The 20338-nt window shown below is 44.6% G+C and overlaps 2 protein-coding genes across 3 annotated transcripts in view; one reads left to right on the plus strand and one right to left on the minus strand.

Annotated features, from left to right (window-relative positions):
• The window catches only part of IL17RD (interleukin 17 receptor D), a 75652-nt gene that overhangs the window by 6951 nt on the left and 48363 nt on the right, over window positions 1-20338 (minus strand). For both annotated transcript variants that reach the window (XM_016941355.4, XM_024355518.3), the window contains exons 3-12: window positions 17808-17933; window positions 13310-13428; window positions 12654-12774; window positions 9229-9273; window positions 8976-9127; window positions 7441-7506; window positions 6162-6216; window positions 5550-5660; window positions 4253-4437; window positions 670-1612 (exon numbers count right to left, since the gene is read on the minus strand). In XM_016941355.4, coding sequence (XP_016796844.2) covers window positions 670-1612; window positions 4253-4437; window positions 5550-5660; window positions 6162-6216; window positions 7441-7506; window positions 8976-9127; window positions 9229-9273; window positions 12654-12774; window positions 13310-13428; window positions 17808-17933 — 1923 coding nt within the window. The remainder of the gene's footprint in view (window positions 1-669; window positions 1613-4252; window positions 4438-5549; window positions 5661-6161; window positions 6217-7440; window positions 7507-8975; window positions 9128-9228; window positions 9274-12653; window positions 12775-13309; window positions 13429-17807; window positions 17934-20338) is intronic.
• On the plus strand, window positions 10695-18322 carry LOC101059338 (uncharacterized). Its single transcript, NM_001279844.1, is given in 3 exon segments — window positions 10695-10933; window positions 12754-14342; window positions 17990-18322. A coding segment is annotated over 1 exon segment (351 nt). The 5' UTR covers window positions 10695-10933; window positions 12754-12969; the 3' UTR covers window positions 13321-14342; window positions 17990-18322.

Raw genomic sequence — 20338 nt, forward strand, 5'->3', positions numbered from 1 at the left:
AGGCAGAGGTTGCAGTGAGCTGAGATCATGCCACTGCAGCCTGGGCGACAGGGTGAGACTCCATCTCAAAAAAAAAAAAAAAAAAAGTCAAGGGTTTGTATGCATGACTCCAACTAGTTACAGACATGGTAAGGGACAGCCTGAGATGGCATCTACCTGATGCTCCCTGCGGAAGGAGGCCTTCCTAGAGAGCCCTCATACCTGGGACCCTATGCTGAAGGACAGAAAGAATACTGTACCCATGAATCCCAGACTCAATGAATGTAGCTTTAAAGACAATGTGGGGGGGGGGGGGGGTGTGTGTGAACATTACAGGTCTAAAAAAGACGCATCCACAAACTGTTACCCAAGACCCTTGGGGCCCAGTGTGTTTTCGTGTCTGATGTTTTTGGAGTTTAGAAAAGTGATACAGTGCATAGTCTGTATGTGGCACAACATCCCTTGCAGGGTCTGGGCAGCTCACTATAATTTAGCATTAGTATTTCTGCAACTCAAACATGTGAGTACTCCCATCACCTGGTATAAATCAAGACTACCAAACGAGCTGTGTTCTCATCAGGTTTCATTGCCCAATAAGTTGGCACCAAAAGTGGAAAAACGCTTTGACTGATTTCGGAAGCATGGTCAAAGGCTGCGGCCTGTTAGGACCCGGCCCCAAAGGCACCTTACCCAGGCCTGAAGAGGAGGACACGCTCTCCGTCAGGGAAGACGTTTCTGTCTGGTCCGTCGAGAGTCCTTCCATCAGTGGCAGAGATAGCTCGGATGAGGGCACAGACGAGTCATAGATGCCTGAGTCCCGCGGCATGTCCGAGGGGCTGCCGGCTTTCACCGTGTGCAGCAGGGGTTGCAGGGCGGCGCTACCGTCAAGGGCAGGCCGGGCCTCCGCGTCTTGGTCCAGGCCCCCATGCTGACTCTCGTGCTGGGAGTCGGCTGGTCCGGTTGCCCCAAGAACAGCCGCCTCTACCTTTAGGCAGAAGTCACTCTCAGGCCCTGGTTTGCACATGACATCATTTAAAACCAAGCCCGAATCAAATTTCTCCAAGACTGGCTCCCGGTAGCGCAGTGGAGGAGGATGGAAGGGAACGAACTGCTTTTCGAACCAGTCGGGCTCCTCGTCAATAAACTGGTGCATGTTGCAAATGGCGACGTATAGGGACCGGCCTGACTTGCTCCGGAAGTAGTTTCTTCTGCTGCCCTGTCCCGTGTGCTGCCCCGGCTCCTGGAGGCCGTGGTCTCGGGAGTGCAGGTGGGAACAGAGCTGGGGAAGATTGTCCATGAGTTTGTACTTGGTACTCAGGTCTAGGATACCGGGGACGTCTCCCTCGCAGGAATAATCAAAGTAGACGGCGATAAACTTGCTGAGCGCCGCGGACGAACTCTGCTTGGCCTGGCGGAGCTTTTCGGCAATGGCTGACACTGCCACCAGGAAGAGCTCTCCTTTCCCCGAGCCTCGGCCACGTCCTTTGTGTTTGTAGTTCTTCTTGTCCACAAAGTACTTCATACCTTTGGAACAAACCACAATGATGAACTGGGACTCGTGGATCTTCTGGATGACCCATTCTCTCTGCCCTTCTCTACAGAGGCTGAAGTCTTCCCACAGGTCCAGAGCCACCTGGAAAGAGAACAAGGCACCTCACCCATACAGAAGGCTCGGGGAGAGGCTCGGGAAGTGAGTAACAGGAAGGGAAATGTCAGAAGGAGGCCATCTCATCTGCCCCTTAACCCTTATTAGCACAGCTATGTGCAGGCTCCAGGTTACACCATACCAAGGAACAGCTAAAGTTCCGTGGGTGATGGTCACACCCTAGTCCCTCTGCAAAAACTTGCCATCCATCCATTTTTGTATCACATGGAGTCATTACCACTCCTGCCCTACAAGTGAGGGGACAGAAGCGCAGTGCTTTTGGCACCTTGCCCAAGTCACACCTTACATAGATAGGATATCCTCAAGGAAGCAACAGGTGGTAGAGAGCACAGGACAGAGAAACTGAGGTTGGTTGATCTGGTGAGTGAGGTGCCTAGATTGGAGGGGCAGATTCTGGAGAGAAGGCTGGCAGGCTCTGAGAGGAGGATGTGGATGAGTGACTCCAAAGTGAGCTGGGAGATGGGGCTCAGGCCTGGATGCCAGTCACCCACAATTATAGGTGACTCACATCCAGACAGTGACTGACAAAGGGGACCTATCTCGACACTCTCATAGCCTCAGGCTCACCTATGTTGTTTACTAGTTGGTCCATGGCTGGAGAGGAGGCTAGTGAACTGCATTAACATGGTCATTCTGAGTAACTCACTCAGGACTGGCTAGCACCTTCCTCTATAGCTTCACACAGGTATACAAGGCTACATCTCTACAAGGCTGGTAATTGACAAAGCTTTACCCCCAAAGGCGGTCTGGTAGGGAGACTGTGGGCGTGGCTGACAAAGGAGAGAAAAATCAGACATGTGTGGCCCCTTAGAGGACTTCACCTTCTCAGACCACTTTTACCTAATTCTACCAACTCTCTTGGTTATTGTGTTGGTGTCTTTCCTTCTGTAGTTATTAATTCCCAATGGCTATGACGAAACACAGCAGCCACACTATCTTACAGGGAAGGGCATTCTGAAACGACTTTGTTCTCCTCTTCTGCTCTAAGATGTTACCAATGGGGAAAAAGCCCCAACATCCATCCACTTGCTGAAAATAACCCTGAATTGTCTTATACTTTCCTTAATTCTTGCTAACATTACACATGCTAAAAGCTCAGTGGGAGTATATACCAAGCATTTTTTAAATGTTTCTATCTTTGACCCAGCAATTCCATTTCCAGGCATCTTTCTTGGGAAATCATCACAAATGGGACAATATTGAACCACTGAGATGCTTAATATTTGTATTAACTCAGTTATGGCAAATCAATATGGAGGATCATGTAGCTATTTAAAATTGCAGTTGACATATAACTACTAATAGTGTAAAAAATTATTAAGAGACTGCAAAAAATCATTTCAATCAGCCCCAAAGGCAAAACTGTACGTGTGAGTTCACCTATATGGAAAAAGACTGGAAGGAAATAAACCACACATGAAATATGAGTTCCTCTTTCTAAGATTTTCCTTAATCAGTTTGGGATTCCAGACAATGTTTTATTTATCATCCTTTTCTAGTTCCAAATTTTCTACAGTAACTATTACACTAATAACTGGAAGAGCGTTTTCCCCAGAGGCTAAATACTTGTGAAGTAAAGCAAACTTGGTTGCCCGTGGTATCTGAAAACTGTGTGCCATTGGCTAGAGTGCAGTTATTTTTCAGCACGTGCTGATCCACCAACCTCACGCTTTCATGCAGAGGGAAACTAGGCTAGCGTAGTATGTTATGTTGACACTAGGGGGCAGCCTCACCACATGGAGAGATTCTGAAAAACATGCCAATGGGCAGTTTCAAAGCAAAAACAACTTCCAATCACACAGTTATTGTACAGTTCTTGCATTTTCAAGAAACAGGGTATGTCTTGCATGAGAGTTTCAGACTTCACTCTAAAAATGTACATTCTGACATTATAGAAAAGCATATTAATAACATATTAATAACTCAAGAGAACAGCTAAGAAACCAGAGCAGATCATTTCAGTGCTTGACAAAATATTGTTTTCCGGGAGTGCTCCCTTCCTACCTCCCTGTTCTCTCTGGCCAGTGCCGTCTCCTGCATCATGAGTTTCTCCCTGTCTATGATTCCACCAGTCAATGGTCAAACAGCTTCACAGAGCCCTTCGTTTATCCATTCTCCCTGGACCTCAAGATCCCCTCTAATGGCAGCCCCGTCCTTCATTCCCCTTCTCAGCAGAACTCCTCCAAACAATTGTGCGAACTCACTGCTTTACTTGCCACTCTCTCTTTGACTCTCCAAGTGGGGCTTCTGTCCTGAACATGCTCACTAGGATGTCATGAGTGACACCCCTCAACTCCAATTGCATGTTTCCATGGAAGCTACTGGTCTTCTTAATGCTTACAAAACTTCCTGCCAGGTGGGTGCCACTCAAAGCTTTAGAGCAGGAGTTTGTCAGAGTTAGAACTAAGTATTATGAAATATTTAGTGCTGGTGATGGGTAAGACAGACTGAAAAAAGAGTGCGAGACTATCCCCAGTTTGAAAGCTGTGGCACTAGTCAAGGGCAGGTGTCACCACAGGAGGCCCAGAAGAGAGGAGAAGGCAGCGGGGAGAGAGTACAGGGCAAGTGTCCTGGCCAGGGTAGGAGAAGGAACTTTAGATTCCACACCTCACAGCCACAGAAGTCCTGGAGGAAGTAGGCGAAACACTGGACAACATTCATGTGATTCTGGCCATCTTTACTGGAATAGCAGAGAAAGACCTTCGGCCGCGGCCGGAGCCTCTCTCTCGGGAGTGCTGCAGTGTATGTGGAAGACTCAGAGCTCTCTTCATCTAAATGTGAATATATATTTTCTAAATTGGAAAAGAAGATAAGGTTGATACTTGCAAGCAACGCTTTGTTCTATTCCCTAAGAATTGAAACCCAGTGCTATCTTCAAGAAAGAACACGTCTACCTAGAGCAGTCCCATTCCCCAACTCCATCAGCCCCCTCTGATCATCACTTGGAATGGGACAGCTGATTTCCGCAGTGGAGCAACGAATGGTCAAAAATTGTTCTTTACCTGAAATTGATCTTGGATAAACTAAGAAATGCTGCAGGGGTCACCCTGGTTAGCAGAGCGCTACCTTAGTTAGCAGAGTGCCCAGAACTGGCTCTTGCAGCCAAGTGCACCTAGTAGACCAATTAAGCACAGGCAGAGCTGATTTTTTAAAAAACTTTTTATCGATGTAAAATTTACAAAAGTAAAGTACATAAATCTTAAGTGTACATCTCAGTGAATTTTTATGGAAGTATATAACTGTGTAATCCTCACCCAGACCAAGCTATGGATCATTTCCAACTCCTCAGAAGGTTGTCTTATGGTGACTTTTGTAAATGACCAAGCCCTACCTATATCCTTACTTATACTTCAGACTTCCTTTATGACCCTGAATTTACTATCCTATCATTGAAAATAGAATTATGGGCCAGATGCAGTGTCTCATGCCTGTAATCCCAGCACTTTGGGAGGCTGAGGCAGGAGGAATGCTTGAGCTTAGGAGTTCAAGACCAGCCTAGGCAACATAGTGAGACCCCATGACTACAAAAAAAATTTTTTTTTAAATTAGCCAGGCATGGTGGTGCATGCCTGTAGTCCCCAGCTACCTCAGGGGGCTGAAGTGGGAGGATGGCCTAAGCCTGGGAAGTCGAGCCTGCAGTGAGCTATGACTGTGCCACTGCACTCTAGCCTGGGCAACGGAGCGAGACCCTGTCTCAAGAAACAGATATATAATGATACCTGTTTTTTTAGTGGCTCCTGAGGTTAAAAGCCAAATATTTTAATTCTGGGAACTGAATAGTAGGAGCTATGAGGCTTCCCAGGCGCCATCCTGGAGGACCGAGGTACTCCCAGTCTCTCTTTCTCTTGGCAGCAACCCCTGGTCTGCCCCTTGTTGTGGGGAGACACAGCACACAAAGAGATACCTTGTTGCTTCTTGCGGCACATCACAGTGAAGAGCGTCGCGAATGCCGATATGACTACCAGTGGCACTGTGATGGCCACGGCTCTGATGGGCCCGGCCCACGGGGAGTGCACTGGGAAATTTCAAAGGGAAAGTTTTTAAACTTAAGCAGTGTAAAGGTTCAAAGAGAAACAACTTTTTTTCTTTTTAAACATAAGCCGCATAACAGGTTCTAGGACCATGCAACCACCTTTCTCTAGTGTGGTTTGGTGATTAAAAAAGGATTCAAAGGTTCATATTTAAAGAGTTGCAAAGAACAATTCAACAGTTAAGAGTCAGGCTGGGACATAAAATACCTTTGAGTGAGAATTTTGCCTAAGGAAATCTCCCCTCCCACCACTTTTCTTCAGAGGACAATTGACTATTTATCTAGTCCGAGCTACACACACCAAACTGGCTTTAATCTTCCAGGTTATAAACATTAGAATGGAAGAAAAGTCAGATTTGATGGAACATCATTTAAGAGAGAGGAGCCAAATTTTGTTTTGTTTCTGTAAATCATGAAGTACAGAGAGTATCACATACCTTGGTCTATAGTAGTCTAGGGCCAAATTTCAAACAAAAAAGCACCTACCTGGCTTTAAGGCATAATGCATCACTTTTCTTGTTGTGTTAGTGTCATCCACCAGCTGCAAAACAGAGGATGCTGCATTATTTTTTTTAAAGTGATATATACCAGGTAAGTGGAAAAAAATGGTAATTTCATTCATCTTTTCCATCAGTGGGCAGTGAGGGAAGGGGTGGGAAGCAAGTAGTGGAGAATGGCTGAGTTTTGGAAAAGAATGGCTGGAGCCTGTAATCATCTGCCAGACTGAGACTAGGCATCATGTGTACTCAGGTTCATCTCTGCTTTACCAACTCGAAACTCTAAGTTCATCATGTTTTCTTTTATTAATCAAAAGGCTGTGTATTCATTGAAGAAGTCAGCTGGTGAGTCCCACGTTCTAATAATGCTCAATTAAACTGGCATCCTTCCACTGATTTTACTGGGCCTCCATTAATGCTTTAAGAAGGTGTATCAGTCAAAAACCACACACTGCTTCCAAGGAGTGCAAGAACTAGGTGTTTCTACCAAAATGTTAAGACATGTTGGTTGTCTTTGAATGGTGGCACTATGGACAAATTGTTAATTTCCTTTTCTATTTTCCTTATACTCTTATTATTTGTAGTACCAATTTGATACAGGAAAAGGTAATCTTAAAAAGGAAATGAAACATTACTTTTTTTTTTTGAGAGGGAGTTTCACTCTTTCGCCCAGGCTGGAGTGCAGTGGTGCAATTTCGGCTCACTGCAACCTCCACCTTCCAGTTTCAAGTGATGCTCCTGCCTCAGCCTCCCGAGTAGCTGGGATTACAGGCGCCCGCCACCACGCCCAGCTAATTTTTGTATTTTTAGAAGAGACCGGGTTTCACTGAAACATTACATTTACATGTTCTTTGAAGTGGTGTTTAGAATTCATTTATACATACATAGAAGAATAGCAACAGAAACTTAGAGAAGTATAGGCAAAAGTAATGGGCATAACTTATTTTGCTGTTTTCATACCAAAACAAAAAAAATTTAAGCTAAAATCTTAAAAATATATCTTTGTAGTATTAAGGAATACTAGAGATTTTAAACCATGGTTATATATGGACCATATGATTACATAAAAATATTTATTTGAAATATTTAATGAAGAGATCAAAAATCAATTATATATAAACTTTTTTTAAAAGCATGTTAAGAACCATATAAAAATATAACTGTGCACACCTTCAATAGCTTGAAATTTTAGTGTTGTAAACAGTTGGAATTCTATATGAACTGGTTCATTCTATAGCATTAATAGGGCTTTCTTGTGTTATGCATACCTCAATTATATAATCCCCTGGAGAAACATTTTGAAGGAGGCAGCTGGTCGTCTCTGTAGTTTGCTCCTGCAACAGACCAAAGAACACTTTAAAAACTCACTTCTTGGGCAAAGGTCATCAGGACACCTCTTCTCCCCCAGAGCTGAAGGAGACTTGCCACCAGTCTCAACCACAGTTTTCAGAAAATGTGATTAGATCGAAAAGCAACTGTGTTTATCTGCCACATGTTATCTGAACTTCCCTTTGATAAAAGGCCCAGGACAGCCCAGGACCCTTGCCATAGTCTATGCTTAGCTGGTGGCACCCTCAGCAGGAATATTTGATTTGAAGACAAAGAAACTGGTTTGAACAACCTTTACTTAATAAAAGGGTGAGGAAAGAAATTACCAGTCTGTGTTTATACATATTTTATTTGCCATAATTTTAACATGAGCAGGAGGTCAAAGACCTTGATAGAGATGAGAGCCAGCAAGGAGAGCAAACTATGACAGAACCTGACATACACAGGAGCATGTCTAAGGAGGTACTGGGCTTTGCCACCATGACCAAAAACTTTCTTGGTATCCACAGAGGCAATCAGACAGTCCTATGAACATCCATGAAACGGTTTCCACTCTTCTGACCACTCCCAGTTTAAAGGCTGGGTTACTCAGTTTCTATTTAACCTTGGCCTATTTGTAAAATCAGTAGCCACTGAGTTATCAGTGGCTTGGCTCCTAGATCTGATTTTTCCACTTACTAGCTGTGCGGCCTTGAGCAAGCCAGGTGACATCCCTGAGCCTCAGCTTTCTCATCTGTAAAATGGGGATGACAGCAGCCTCTGTTTCATAGAGTGGTATGGATTCAAGCAGCATAAAGCTCAGGGCCTGCCACACAAGAGAGCACATGATGAATGCTGAAAATATAAAAGGACAGGCCAGGTGTGGTGGCTCAGGCCTGTAATCCCAGCACTTTGGGAGGCCAAGGTGGGTAGATCACTTGAGGTCAGGAGTCTAAGACCAGCCTGGGCAACATGGTGAACCCCGTCTCTACTAAAAATACAAAAATTAGTTGGGCGTGGTGGCATGCACCTATAATCCTAGCTACTCCAGAGGCTGAGGCAGGAGAATCGTTTGAACCCAGGAGGCGGAGGCTGCAGTGAGCCAAGATCACACCACTGCACTCCAGCCTAGGCAACAGAGCAAGACTCCATCTCAAAAAAAAAAAAAAAAATATATATATATATATATATATATATATATATATATATTTGTTCATACATATATATGAACAAATGAGAAATACTTCTTGTTTATTCCTTGGCAATACTGTTACCAGGCTATATCACCACCAGGACAGCTGGGTTACAGATAACTAGGGAATGAAGGACAGTGGCAAGATGGCCCTGAGACATGCCCAATGATTACATTCTCAAGTATCTACCAACCACTGAGAGCCAACAAAGCCTAATGCTCACATTGAGCAACCCAAATTCCAGTGGCCTGGGGGTCGCTTTGAAACACGCAGTGTTCCTTTATGTACACCCAGCAGCTCACCTGCTTACAGGTCTTTCGCTTGAAAGGTCCTTCGTGCTTGAGCTTGTAGTGAAGATAGAAGAAACGGAAGCCGAAGTTGTGCGGTGCATGGTCGAAGGACACCTGCATGTCCGAGCCATGCTGGCTGATGTTCAGGTTCCGAGGCTTCCAGACTGGAAGAAGGTAGGACCCAGAGTGAGCAACCAGAGGCTACCCTAACACCATCATAGTGGCGATACTTTGAGACTTGATAGATAAGAACACTATTACTTACAGGGTTTACAAGCTAGATTGTCCGGCTGTAACAACAGGTCACAGGCTATTAAGAGAATAAAGATACATGTTTTTAGTTTTAGGACAGTTAGACATTTTCCTCTCCCAACAACCCAATGAAATATAAAGATACTGTGCCGGGTGATGCTAGAAAAGGTATAAAATACATCAATTCAGTGAGGATTTTCACTACTGTGCAGTTGTATCTTATGAAAATTTAAATGGTATAATATAAAAATATTAATGCAGTTCACTTTATGCCACATAAATGGTAACAGTGTAAAGTCACCCAGATTTTAAAAGCTTGTCAGGCATTACATAATTTCAAGGCTGGTGGCCAAGGGCAGCAGAGCTATGTTCATGCTACAGTCACATGGAGGCTCTGTTTCAGCTGTAAACAGAAATGATGCTGGCCCCTACCCCACTGTGGAGATGTTTAGACACAAGAGAACTTTGGAGTGGTCCTGGTAACTGCTGCAGGATTATTTTAACCTTCACTAGTATTCTAATTTAAGATGCTTTTGATGGTTTCTTGAAATTACATGCAGGCATATAAGTAGTAGTGTCAGCACTGAAAACCAGGTACCAAAGCCAATAGCTTTGAAACAGAATCTAAACGCAATAAAAACACAATGAGAGAGGCCAAACAGCTAGTCCACTGTGCCATGCTGCTTGCTAACCCAGGGAGAGTCTCCATATAATGCCAAGAAAACTGAAGGCAGCATCAAAACCACAGTGCACTGAAATGGTTATAAATGTTTGCATTCCAGGAACACACCCCCTGCCTCCACCTTACCCCCAAAAAGACACATTGATTCTACGCCAACGGGAAAAATTCATCTTAAATTACACTAATTTTGATTTAGGTGAGGCTTTCATAAACACATTCTTTGAATCTTCTATCTGGTTATTATGTGCAAGTCATCTAGAGATGATGTGACATCCACATGGTCTTTGCCCTATGGAATTTTATTTTAAGAATTATGAGGGCCGGGCGCGGTGGCTCACGCCTGTAATCCCAGCACTTTGGGAGGCCGAGGCGGGTGGATCATGAGATCAGGAGATCAAGACCATCCTGGCTAACATGGTGAAACCCCGTTTCTACTAAAAATACAAAAAAATTAGCTGGACATGGTGGCGGGCGCCTGTAGTCCCAGCTACTCAGGAGGCTGAGTCAGGAGAATGGCGTGAACCCCGGAGGCGGAGCTTGCAGTGAGCCGAGATCGTGCCACTGCACTCCAGCCTGGGCGACAGCGAAACTCCATCTCAAAAAAAAAAAAAAAATTATGAAATCAATTGTTAAAATAACTTTGCTGCATAGAAAACAACCACAATAAGAATTCTGCAGAGGGAAACATTGATGTAGGCTGGAGTTGTGAACAGAAACATCACAATGGATGAGGGCTGCAACCAGACCTCACAGGAGGGGATGTTGGACAGGACTGACCATCCAAGGCCTTGAATGACAGAAAGACTGATCAGGAAGGCAAGAAGGAGCTGCTGCCTGTTCCAGGGCGACCAGCCACCAAAGTTTGAAAGCAGCAACTCCGGAAGATTAAAGAGATAACCTGTACAGAACAGAAGGTGAACAGACCCAGCACAGTGGGTGGTTGAGTTCAGAGCATGGATTCCAGAGTCAGACTTCTGGGGTTCAAATCCAACTCCCGGCAAGCCCTTCACCTTCTCTGTGTGGGATTCGGCATCTAGTAAGTGGGGATGGTACGATTAAATTCTTTGTAGGGTTGTCACAGAGGGTATTTGGAGTTAATATTTGGAATGCCTTTAGAACAGGGCCTGGCACATGGACATTAAATAAACAGAACTTTCTAGAAAATAATTTTCTTAATCTAGTCCTGAAAATGACAGGCCACCCTCCTGATAACAGGTAAAAGATGGAATCATTTCATGCTCCTACCTTTACCACAAAATCAACTTACACTTTTTATTCCTTTTTTTTTTTTCTTTTTGAGATGGAGTCTTGCTCTGTGGCCCAGGCTGGAGTGCAGCGGCATGATCTCAGCTCACTGCAACCTCCGCCTCCCGAGTTCAAGTGATTCTCCTGCCTCAGCCTCCTGAGAAGCTGAGATTACAGGCACATGCCACCACACCCGGCTAATTTTTGTATTTTTAGTAGAGACAGGGACCATGTTGACCAGGTTGGTCTCGAACTCCTGACTTCGTGATCTGCCTGCCTCGGCCTCCCAAAGTGCTGGGATTACAAGCATGAGCCACTGCACCAGGCCAGCTGTCTTTTTTAACTAGAAATGGGGTCTTGCTATGTTGCCCAGGCTAGCCTCAAACTCCTAGGCTCAAGCAATCCTCCTGCCTCAGGATTACAGGCATGAGCCACCGAGCCAGGCCAGTTTTTTTTCTTTAATCTAATCATTTTGATACATGGCTGTCTTTTTTTTTTTTTTTTTTTTTTTTAGATGGAGGTTTGCTCTTTCACCCAGGCTGGAGTACAGTGGCTTGATCTCAGCTCACTGCAACCTCCACCTCCTGGGTTCAAGCAATTTTTCCTGTCGCAGCCTCCTGAGTAGCTGGGACTACAGGCGCACACCATGACGCCCGGCTAATTTTTGTATTTTTAGTAGAGACGGGGTTTCACCATATTTCTCAGGCTGGTCTCGAACTACTGACCTCAGGTGATTCACCCATCTTGGCCTCCCAAAGTGTTGGGATTACAGGCATGAGCCACTGCGCCTGGCCAGCTGTCTTTTTTAACTAGAAATGGGGTCTTGCTATGTTGCCCAGGCTAGCCTCAAACTCGTGGGCTCAAGTGATCCTGCTGCCTCAGCATCCCAAATAGCCGAGAGCATAGGCATGTGCTGTGCCTGGTAATGCAGACTGCCTTAGCGGTGGTCACAGCACCCTCAAAAATATCAACTGTCAGGTCTGTTCTATAACAAGCCAGGAGTGGGTATATCCGGTTAGATGAGCAGTGTCTGTACCTAACCTTAATTCTAAAAAGTGTTTTTCTGGATGCTTTTCTCCTTGCCATGCTTGTTTCATACCAGTATTTGGCATGTTTTTTGTTTGTTTGTTTGTTTCCCCCTGAGATGGAATCTTGCTCTATCACTCAGGCTAGAGTGCAGTGGCCCAATCTTGGCTCACTGAAACCTCCGTCTCCCAGGTTCAAGCAATTCTCCTGCCTTAGCCTCCCGAGTAGTGGGATTACAGGCGCCTGCCACCACGCCTGGCTAATTTTTGTATTTTTAGAGAGACAGGGTTTCACCATGTTGGCCAGGCTGGTCTCGAACTCCTGACCTTGTGATCTGCCTGCCTCGGCCTCCCAAAGTGCTGGGATTAGAGGTGTGAGCCACCGCGCCCGGCCTTGGCACGTTCTTGAACACATTTCTGTAGAAAAATCATTAAAAGCGGAGAAAAGTCTTCTCATGGGAACCAGGCAGGAAAGGCCATACTCACCTCGGGTTCTAAAGAAGAAAGGGTGGTAATTGCTTTCATTTTTAATGGAAGGAAAAGGGACAACCTTTACGAAATAATCCGTTTCAAATTTCATATTCAGGAAAGGTTGAGATTCCATTCCCTAAAAGGGAACAAAAACACAGTGACATCATGGAGAAATTACCCACCCCTCCACCTTCATAAGGTCTTCGCTCCTACCCCAACTGCCACCCAGACACAACTCCAGAGCTGCAGGACATGTTCCAGGGAAGCAGGAAGTCAGGTCTAGTTTCTGGACTAACTTGAGATTTGGATCGCTTAACCATGAAGATGGACAATGCAGTCTGTTTTTTGGCAAAGAACCCATGGCTTGTTAATACTGAACCTCAGAGTTGGGGCGCAGGGTGAGCCCACATACACTCTTTGGAGCACAAAGACACCTTCCAGGATCACTGCTCCAGCAGTAACCCGAGAGGCATGTTTACACAGGGAGGTGCTGAAGAATTTCCCTGGGAGCGTGGAGCAGGCTCAAGGTGCTGCTGTACCATTCTTGCCCACCTTGGCGGGTGGGGTGGACCCCATAGCCCCTCCTTCTCCAATTTCAGACTTTGAATACACTATTCAGGACCCTGGAACAATGGCATGTCTTCAGGAGCACATTCCCCAGTGTGACTTACAGTTCTTTTGAAGCTACTGTTGAGCTGCTTCGGATCCTTTAGAATCAGTTGTTGGCACTGTCTTCCCTCCGACTTCAGCTCCTCCAGTATTACCCGAAATCCTTTCAGGAATTCGATGCCTAAGCAAAGCAGAATGCTTTTATTAATAGTGAACCTAATTACTTCTGAACACACTCTTCTTCCTCCAAGATTACCATCTTCTCTACCTACACACCAGAGTTAAAGGAATTCTAACTGTGGCCAGGGTATCTGAGTCTATAGAATGGAAAAAACACATCCCCTGCATTCCTCTGGTAAAGACCAGGTGATTTTCTCCATCCCACCATTACTAATTAATCCCTAATCCAGCCAGCTATTTCATAAATACCTATTGCCTCTCTGGCATTAGGGTTCAAATATTTAGACTCCAGTTACAATTGGTCATAAAAAGTCTGAAGTGGAATATATAATTTCTAGGTCATTACACAGAATACATTTGGCTGATGATAATTCCCAGTGTTGACTAGGGAATCCCCCAAAACCATGTTTCCACTTTAAGTTTTAGCTCTACATTTTTTGGCACATCTCACTGAGCAACATACAAAATTCCCAACAAATTGTGTCTGCACCCAAGGGGTTCTGAGGCTTGAGATTAAATAGCTTAGGGGAATGCCTGTGTGATTTACAAAGCGGTTCTTGCTCTAATCATGCCTGAAAGGCAGACACCCAAGGGTTGCCCAGTGTGTGCTCTTCATACAGCCTCCGAGGCCCCGAGACACCCACAGCGCCGCTGAAAGACACCAGCCCAGCCTCCTGCCACCTGAGCTCCCCCCACTGCACGTCCGACTAGATGCTTTCAAAAGGATTAAGCTCTGACGGTCACAAGCGCCAGCACCGGGTTTGTGTATCCCACGGAGACTGAAGTGGTCCAACTGCAGCTGGAGAGCCCCAAAGCCTGCCGCAATGGCAAGATATCGATTTCACATTCCTTCTGAACATTTTCAACCCTTCCCCTCCCAGGACAAAAGTAATTACACAGGATGCAATTAACCAGGTGGGAAATTTATTGATGATAAAGGCCAGGAAAATCTTTTTCTCTTTCAAATAGGTTCTCCAATCCTATAATTATTTGATGAAGAATACATATTTCTTGGTGAGTAGGGCAGAGGAGCAACAATTAGAGCTTCACATTTTAGGGTTTCAGAGTATTACTGTGCACAGGTATCGACTCTGCCATGCTGTATTTCAATTACAAAGCTTCCTGTGGGGGTGAAAGCCAGCTGAGCAACCACCAGAGATTCAGACAAGGTGATGACAAAGTCATTAGACCAACAACTATTTTAGATCTCGCAGGACTTGCCTTTTGAGATCCAAAAAAACTTTTTAAAACAAATCCTTAGTATTAATACTAAGATTTAATTTATGCAACATTCCCAGAATGACTAGTTAACAAAAGCCAAGTGATTAATACCATTAACAGCCATACATCTCACAATTACATAAAAATTCATCGTTGGGGAAGGGCGCGGTGACTCACGCCTGTAATCCCAGCACTTTGGAAGGCCGAGGCGGGCGAATCACAAGGTCAGGAGATTGAGACCACGGTGAAACCCTGTCTCTGCTAAAAATACAAAAAAAAAATCAGCTGGGCACAGTGGTGGGCGCCTGTAGTCCCAGCTACTCGGAAGGCTGAGTCAGGAGAATGGCGTGAACCTGGGAGGTGGAGCTTGCAGTGAGCCGAGATCATGCCACTGCACTCCAGCCTGGGCGACAGAGTGAGACTCTGTCTCAAAAAAAAAAAAAAAGGAAAGAAAGAAAAAAAAATTCATCAGTTGGGGTGGCAAGCAGTGGTTCTTGTTCTTATTTTTAAAAGATTAGCCTAAAAACCGCTATGCCAAGGTTCTGAGGCCGAGGGAAGAGGCAGCAAACGTAATTCCTTTATCACTGTGACACATTACAGTACTATTAACACCTTGTAGTTATGTAATGATTAGTAATTTTATAGAGCAGCTTCCCAGGAAAGAAATTATTTGCTCTCTCTCCCATCATTTAAACTCATCAAATTCTCCCAACAACCACAGAAGGAAGGTGTTATTATCCCCATTTTACAGATGAGGAAACTGAGGTTTATAGTAGCTACCTGGCTTGCCCAGGGTCACACAGGAATAAAATGACAGAGGTGAGATTCGAACCCAGGAAGTGTCTGGCTCTCAGCCAGCGCTCTTAACTCACATGCTTTTCTACCTTCCAAGAAGTGTCCTTGATAGAACCTAACAGAAACTGTCCAGCCACCCCCACCCATAAATCAGCATCCAGGAAAAGCACAGACTTCTGCCCCCACTGGTCAATGTTCAGTTTTCCTGCCACCAGCTCACATCTCTTACTTTCATTCTAACAAGGGGGCCTGCAATTCATCAGGCCAACCCCTTAACCATTTAAGCCTTACAGGGAATGACCACTTCCTTTTTATCTACAGAAAATGTTTTTAATCTTTAAATGTTAAGATAATATTATTTTTGGAAACCCCAGTAGGTTAAAACCCAGAAGTACTGATGTGGAGAAGTGGTTTGGCCCATGGGTCTGCTTCATCCTCCCTCTCCTGCAATCTGGTTCTTCTGAGATTTATCCTGTTCCGATTAAGAAATTCAGACTTTACTTCTCCCTTGGCCAGGTTTTCACAAACTTGTAACATCAGGTGGCAGTGTCAAAGCGGCAGTCCTGAGAACCAGGTTCTGATCATGGTAATAGCAGCCACTATTCTTTGAGAGTTCTCTCTGAAAATGTACCATGTGTGTCTCTAACCATGAGGCAGTTCTCATCTCCCCTCTACAGATTGGGAAGCTGGGGTTCAGTGAGGTTCAATGCCTCATGTGAAAGATCAATTCTGGGGGTTCAAACCCAGGCCCACCTGAACAAATGGTCCCCTTCCTACGTCTCACACTTGGCTAACCCATTCTTTCCTGTGTATCTTCAATTCATTCAAGAGGACAAGCAGATTTAGCCCCAACCCGAATCTAGCCATATAATACAGGTTTGCTTTTTTCTTTTAGTTTTTTCTTTTGTTTTTTATTTATTTATTTATTTTTGAGACAGAGTTTCGCTCTTGTTGTCCAGGCTGGAGCGCAATGGTGCGATCTCGGCTCACCACAACCTCTGCCTTGTGGGTTCAAGTGATTCTCCTGCCTCAGCCCCCTAAGTAGCTGGGATTACAGGCATGCGACACCACACCCAGCTGATTTTGTATTTTTAGTGGAGACGGGGTTTCACCATGTTGGTCAGGCTGGTCTCAAACTCCTGACCTCAGGTGATCCACCTGCCTCGGCCTCCCTAAGTGCTGGAATTACAGGCATGAGCCACCACGCCCAGCCTGTCTTGTTTTATAAAGAGACAGGGTCTCTCACTCTATAGCTCAGGCTTGAGTGCAGTGGCACGATAATCATAGCTAACTGTAGCATCACACGCTGGGCTCAACTGATCCTCCTGCCTCGGCCTTCCAAGTAGCTAAGACTACAGACTTGTGCCACCATGCCCGGATAATTTTTTAATCTTTTTGTAGAAATGGGAGTCTCACTTTGTTGCCCAGGCTAGTCTCGAACTCCTGGCCTCAAATGATCCTCCCATCTCGGCCTCCCAAAGTGCTGAGATTACAGGTGTAAGCCACCATGCTTGGCCTCCTTTTTTTTGTTCTTTTCCATTTGGTTTTTTTGGCTTATACAGTTTAAATAAAAATTAAAGCTGGGCGCAGTGGCTCACGCCTGTAATCCCAGCACTTTTGGAGGCTGAGGCGGGCGGATCACGAGGTCAGGAGTTTGAGACCAGCCTGGCCAACATGGTGAAACCCCATCTCTACTAAAAATACAAAAATTAGCTGGGTGTGGTGGCGGGCACTTATAATCCCAGCTACTCGGGCAGCTGAGGCAGGAGAATCGCTTGAAACTGGAAGGCGGAAGTTGCAATGAGCCGAGATCGTACCATTGCACTCCAGCCTGGGTGAAAGAGCGAAACTATGTCTCAAAAAAAAAAAAAATTCAATTTGTTGCCAACATTTAAAAATGAATTGATTTCATTGTCTTTCATGAACACTGGGATTTTCCTGAAAAATCACAACATGTGCCAATGCTGGGCTGGCATGTCTCTGTGTCCACGGAGACTGCTAATGCTGGATGGCCATTATGCCCTTGGATGGGCCATGGGCTTTCTTGGCACTGCTGCCCTCCCACCGCTGACTAGGGCTGAGACAGAGGCCAAGACATCAGTGCCATTTATTACTCACACAATATTACTTTTCAAGCCCATGTGAATAACAATAACAGTAGAAGAAACAAAAGACCATAGGGCACAGCCTCAAGCCATGTGTACGCCCAGCAAATATATGCAACAAAGTGTATCTGTGCCCAATCCAACATAAGCCTCACTCACATCAAGACCTGCCTGGTTCCTGGAGACCATCATGTGGGACCTTTGCACTGGGCCCTATCCACCCAGGTTATCACCATGCACTCGATTTTTGACCACTCACCGAGGGCCCCTGGGGACCAAAGAATGGTGACTGCCACTTGGTCATGGCAAGCATACTGGCTGATGGTGATATTCTGGGCGTCAGCAATCACGTGCTTCCCCACTGGATTCAAGTAGGTGGTACAATCTAGAGAGTAGGGAGAATGAGAACAGTTAAATTTAAAATCTCATTTTTATTTTCAGGTTCATCTTATCAAAATAAACAGGGCATGTCTGAAGGTGGCCAAATCCATTCTGTTAAAGATGTGTGCCTCAAAAGCCCAAAAATAAGACATGAGAGGTTGACTACTGCTTGGAAAACTGTAAGATGCTACAGAGGAATGATTTGTAGCACCACCACCACCACCCACTCATCCCATGTTAAATTCCAGGGCAGTGTTGGGAGGATCTTATACAGTGTGGAGTTTGTGTGTGTACCTGGCATTAACTTTTTTTAAACCTAAATCAGTAATTATTTACATCAATTCAACCAATTTTCAGCATTAAAGAGTGATATGAAACAAAACAATCGCTAAATAACTTGGGCATTGTTTGTTTTTAGAAAAAACCTAGAGGGCCAGGTGATTGGGGGAAAGGAACTAACACTCAGGTGTGAATTCATAGGGGAGAGATTCTCAGCAAGATTCTTAACCCAGTTAGCACAGGCTACTAACTCAGTGACAAGTGATAAAGATGTTAACTAGCATTGGTCAAAGGTAAAATTTTTGTTCGTAGACACCACGTGTCATCAAAGACACCAGCAACCCCCAGTAAATCCAAGGCACCCCACATTGCTCAAAAAAACAGAAGCCACACCAATCTTTGATTTTGCCTGAGGAGTTTACTCACTGCCACCTGTCAATGTAGCCATAGCAGCTGCACCACCTGGTCTTGCTAAATACACCTTCAAAATCTGCAAGTTTCCTAAAAAGCTGCCAAAACCTTCCGGCCAGAATCAGGCTGTGACTTCAGAGAATGGCCATGAGCTGTCTGGCCACTCTTGCAGGGAGAACCATTCACCATCCCCAGCAGACACCACTCGTAATTCTTATGCTGCTTCATCCCCATTTCTTTCTCAATGATCAGACTTGAACATCCTCTCTTTTAGTATCTGCTGCAAAAGATCATCAGTTCCATCAAACATCCAAACCTGTCCATTACCCCTCTGAAGCCAGGGTGTTTTTATTTGGGATAAAGCATTCCAGGGGACTTTGTAAGAAGCTCTGTGAGTCTCCCTTTTTCTCCCTGTAGAGTCTCCCTGCACATTTCCCATTTTTATGACTAAAAATGTTCATTGCAGACATTGAAAAACCACAAAAGACTATAAGAAAAATATAAAAGGCATTCATAACCTCTTACCACACAGAGGTGCAATGAACATTCTAATGAATACCCTTCCAAGCCTTGTTTTAACATGCACATAATATTCCTCTTTTTAAATGTATTAAAGCATAACATACACACACTAAAACACACCCCCCATACTTGTAAAACTCCATCCTTCATGCTGCCTGTATTCTGCTTTATTGCCTGACTACATTAGGCACACTCCCTTCCTCCACTCAACTCCGTCAGCTTCAAAAGCAGTCTTATTTACATTTCTTTTTTTATTTTATTTTATTTTATTTTATTTATTTTTTTTTTTGAGACAGAGTTTCGCTCTTGTTGCCCAGGCTGGAGTGCAATGGCGCAATCTCGGCTCATGGCAACCTCTGCCTCCTGAGTTCAAGCGATTCTCCTGCCTCAGCCTCCCGAGTAGCTGGGATTACAGGCATGCGCCACCACACCTGGCTAATTTTTCTATTTTTAGTAGAGACGAGGTTTCTCCATGTTGGTCAGGCTGGTCTCGAACTCCCGACCTCAGGTGATCCACCCACCTTGGCCTCCCAAGGTGCTGAGATTAGAGGTGTGAGCCACCATGCCTGGCCTATATTTACATTTCAATATTACTTCTTTCAAAGGATGTTAATAAAACCAAATTCTACTTCTAGTGAAAATTCACTCTCAAAGCAATCAACATATGTTCTCTGGGTAAAGAAGAGATTTTAGAATAGGAAAAAATTTATAACATCTGGTTTAACATCCTCACTATACAAATGAGGAAACTGCAGCTATGAGAGATCAGCTCTTACCACTTCTATCACAGCACAGAGCTTATTGCTACCAACATGAGTTCTGAATCAGAGGTATTCAGCCTGCAAAAATCCTGGCTGAGACCAGCTTCCCAAAATATTAAAAAAAAAAAAAAAAAAGCAAGATCCTGTCATACTTGTAAAGTTCAAATATTTTGATTTATTGTGGTCCATAATGAAAGAGAATCAAACAGCTCTGAAAAGATGCATGAAAAAGAGCAAATAATGGTTGTTGTTGTCATTGTTTTCTTTGTTCATTCCTAATGCCAAAATTAATACTGTTTGGGTTTCTGTAAATATAGTTATGCAATATAAAGTTTAAGAATTTTTTTTTTTTTTTTTTTTTTTTGAGACAGAGTCTCGCTCTGTCACCAGGCTGGAGTGCAGTGGCATAATCTCAGCTCACTGCAACCTCCGCCTC

This window comes from Pan troglodytes, chromosome 2 (assembly GCF_028858775.2).
Source record: "Pan troglodytes isolate AG18354 chromosome 2, NHGRI_mPanTro3-v2.0_pri, whole genome shotgun sequence".
NCBI lineage: Eukaryota > Metazoa > Chordata > Mammalia > Primates > Hominidae > Pan > Pan troglodytes.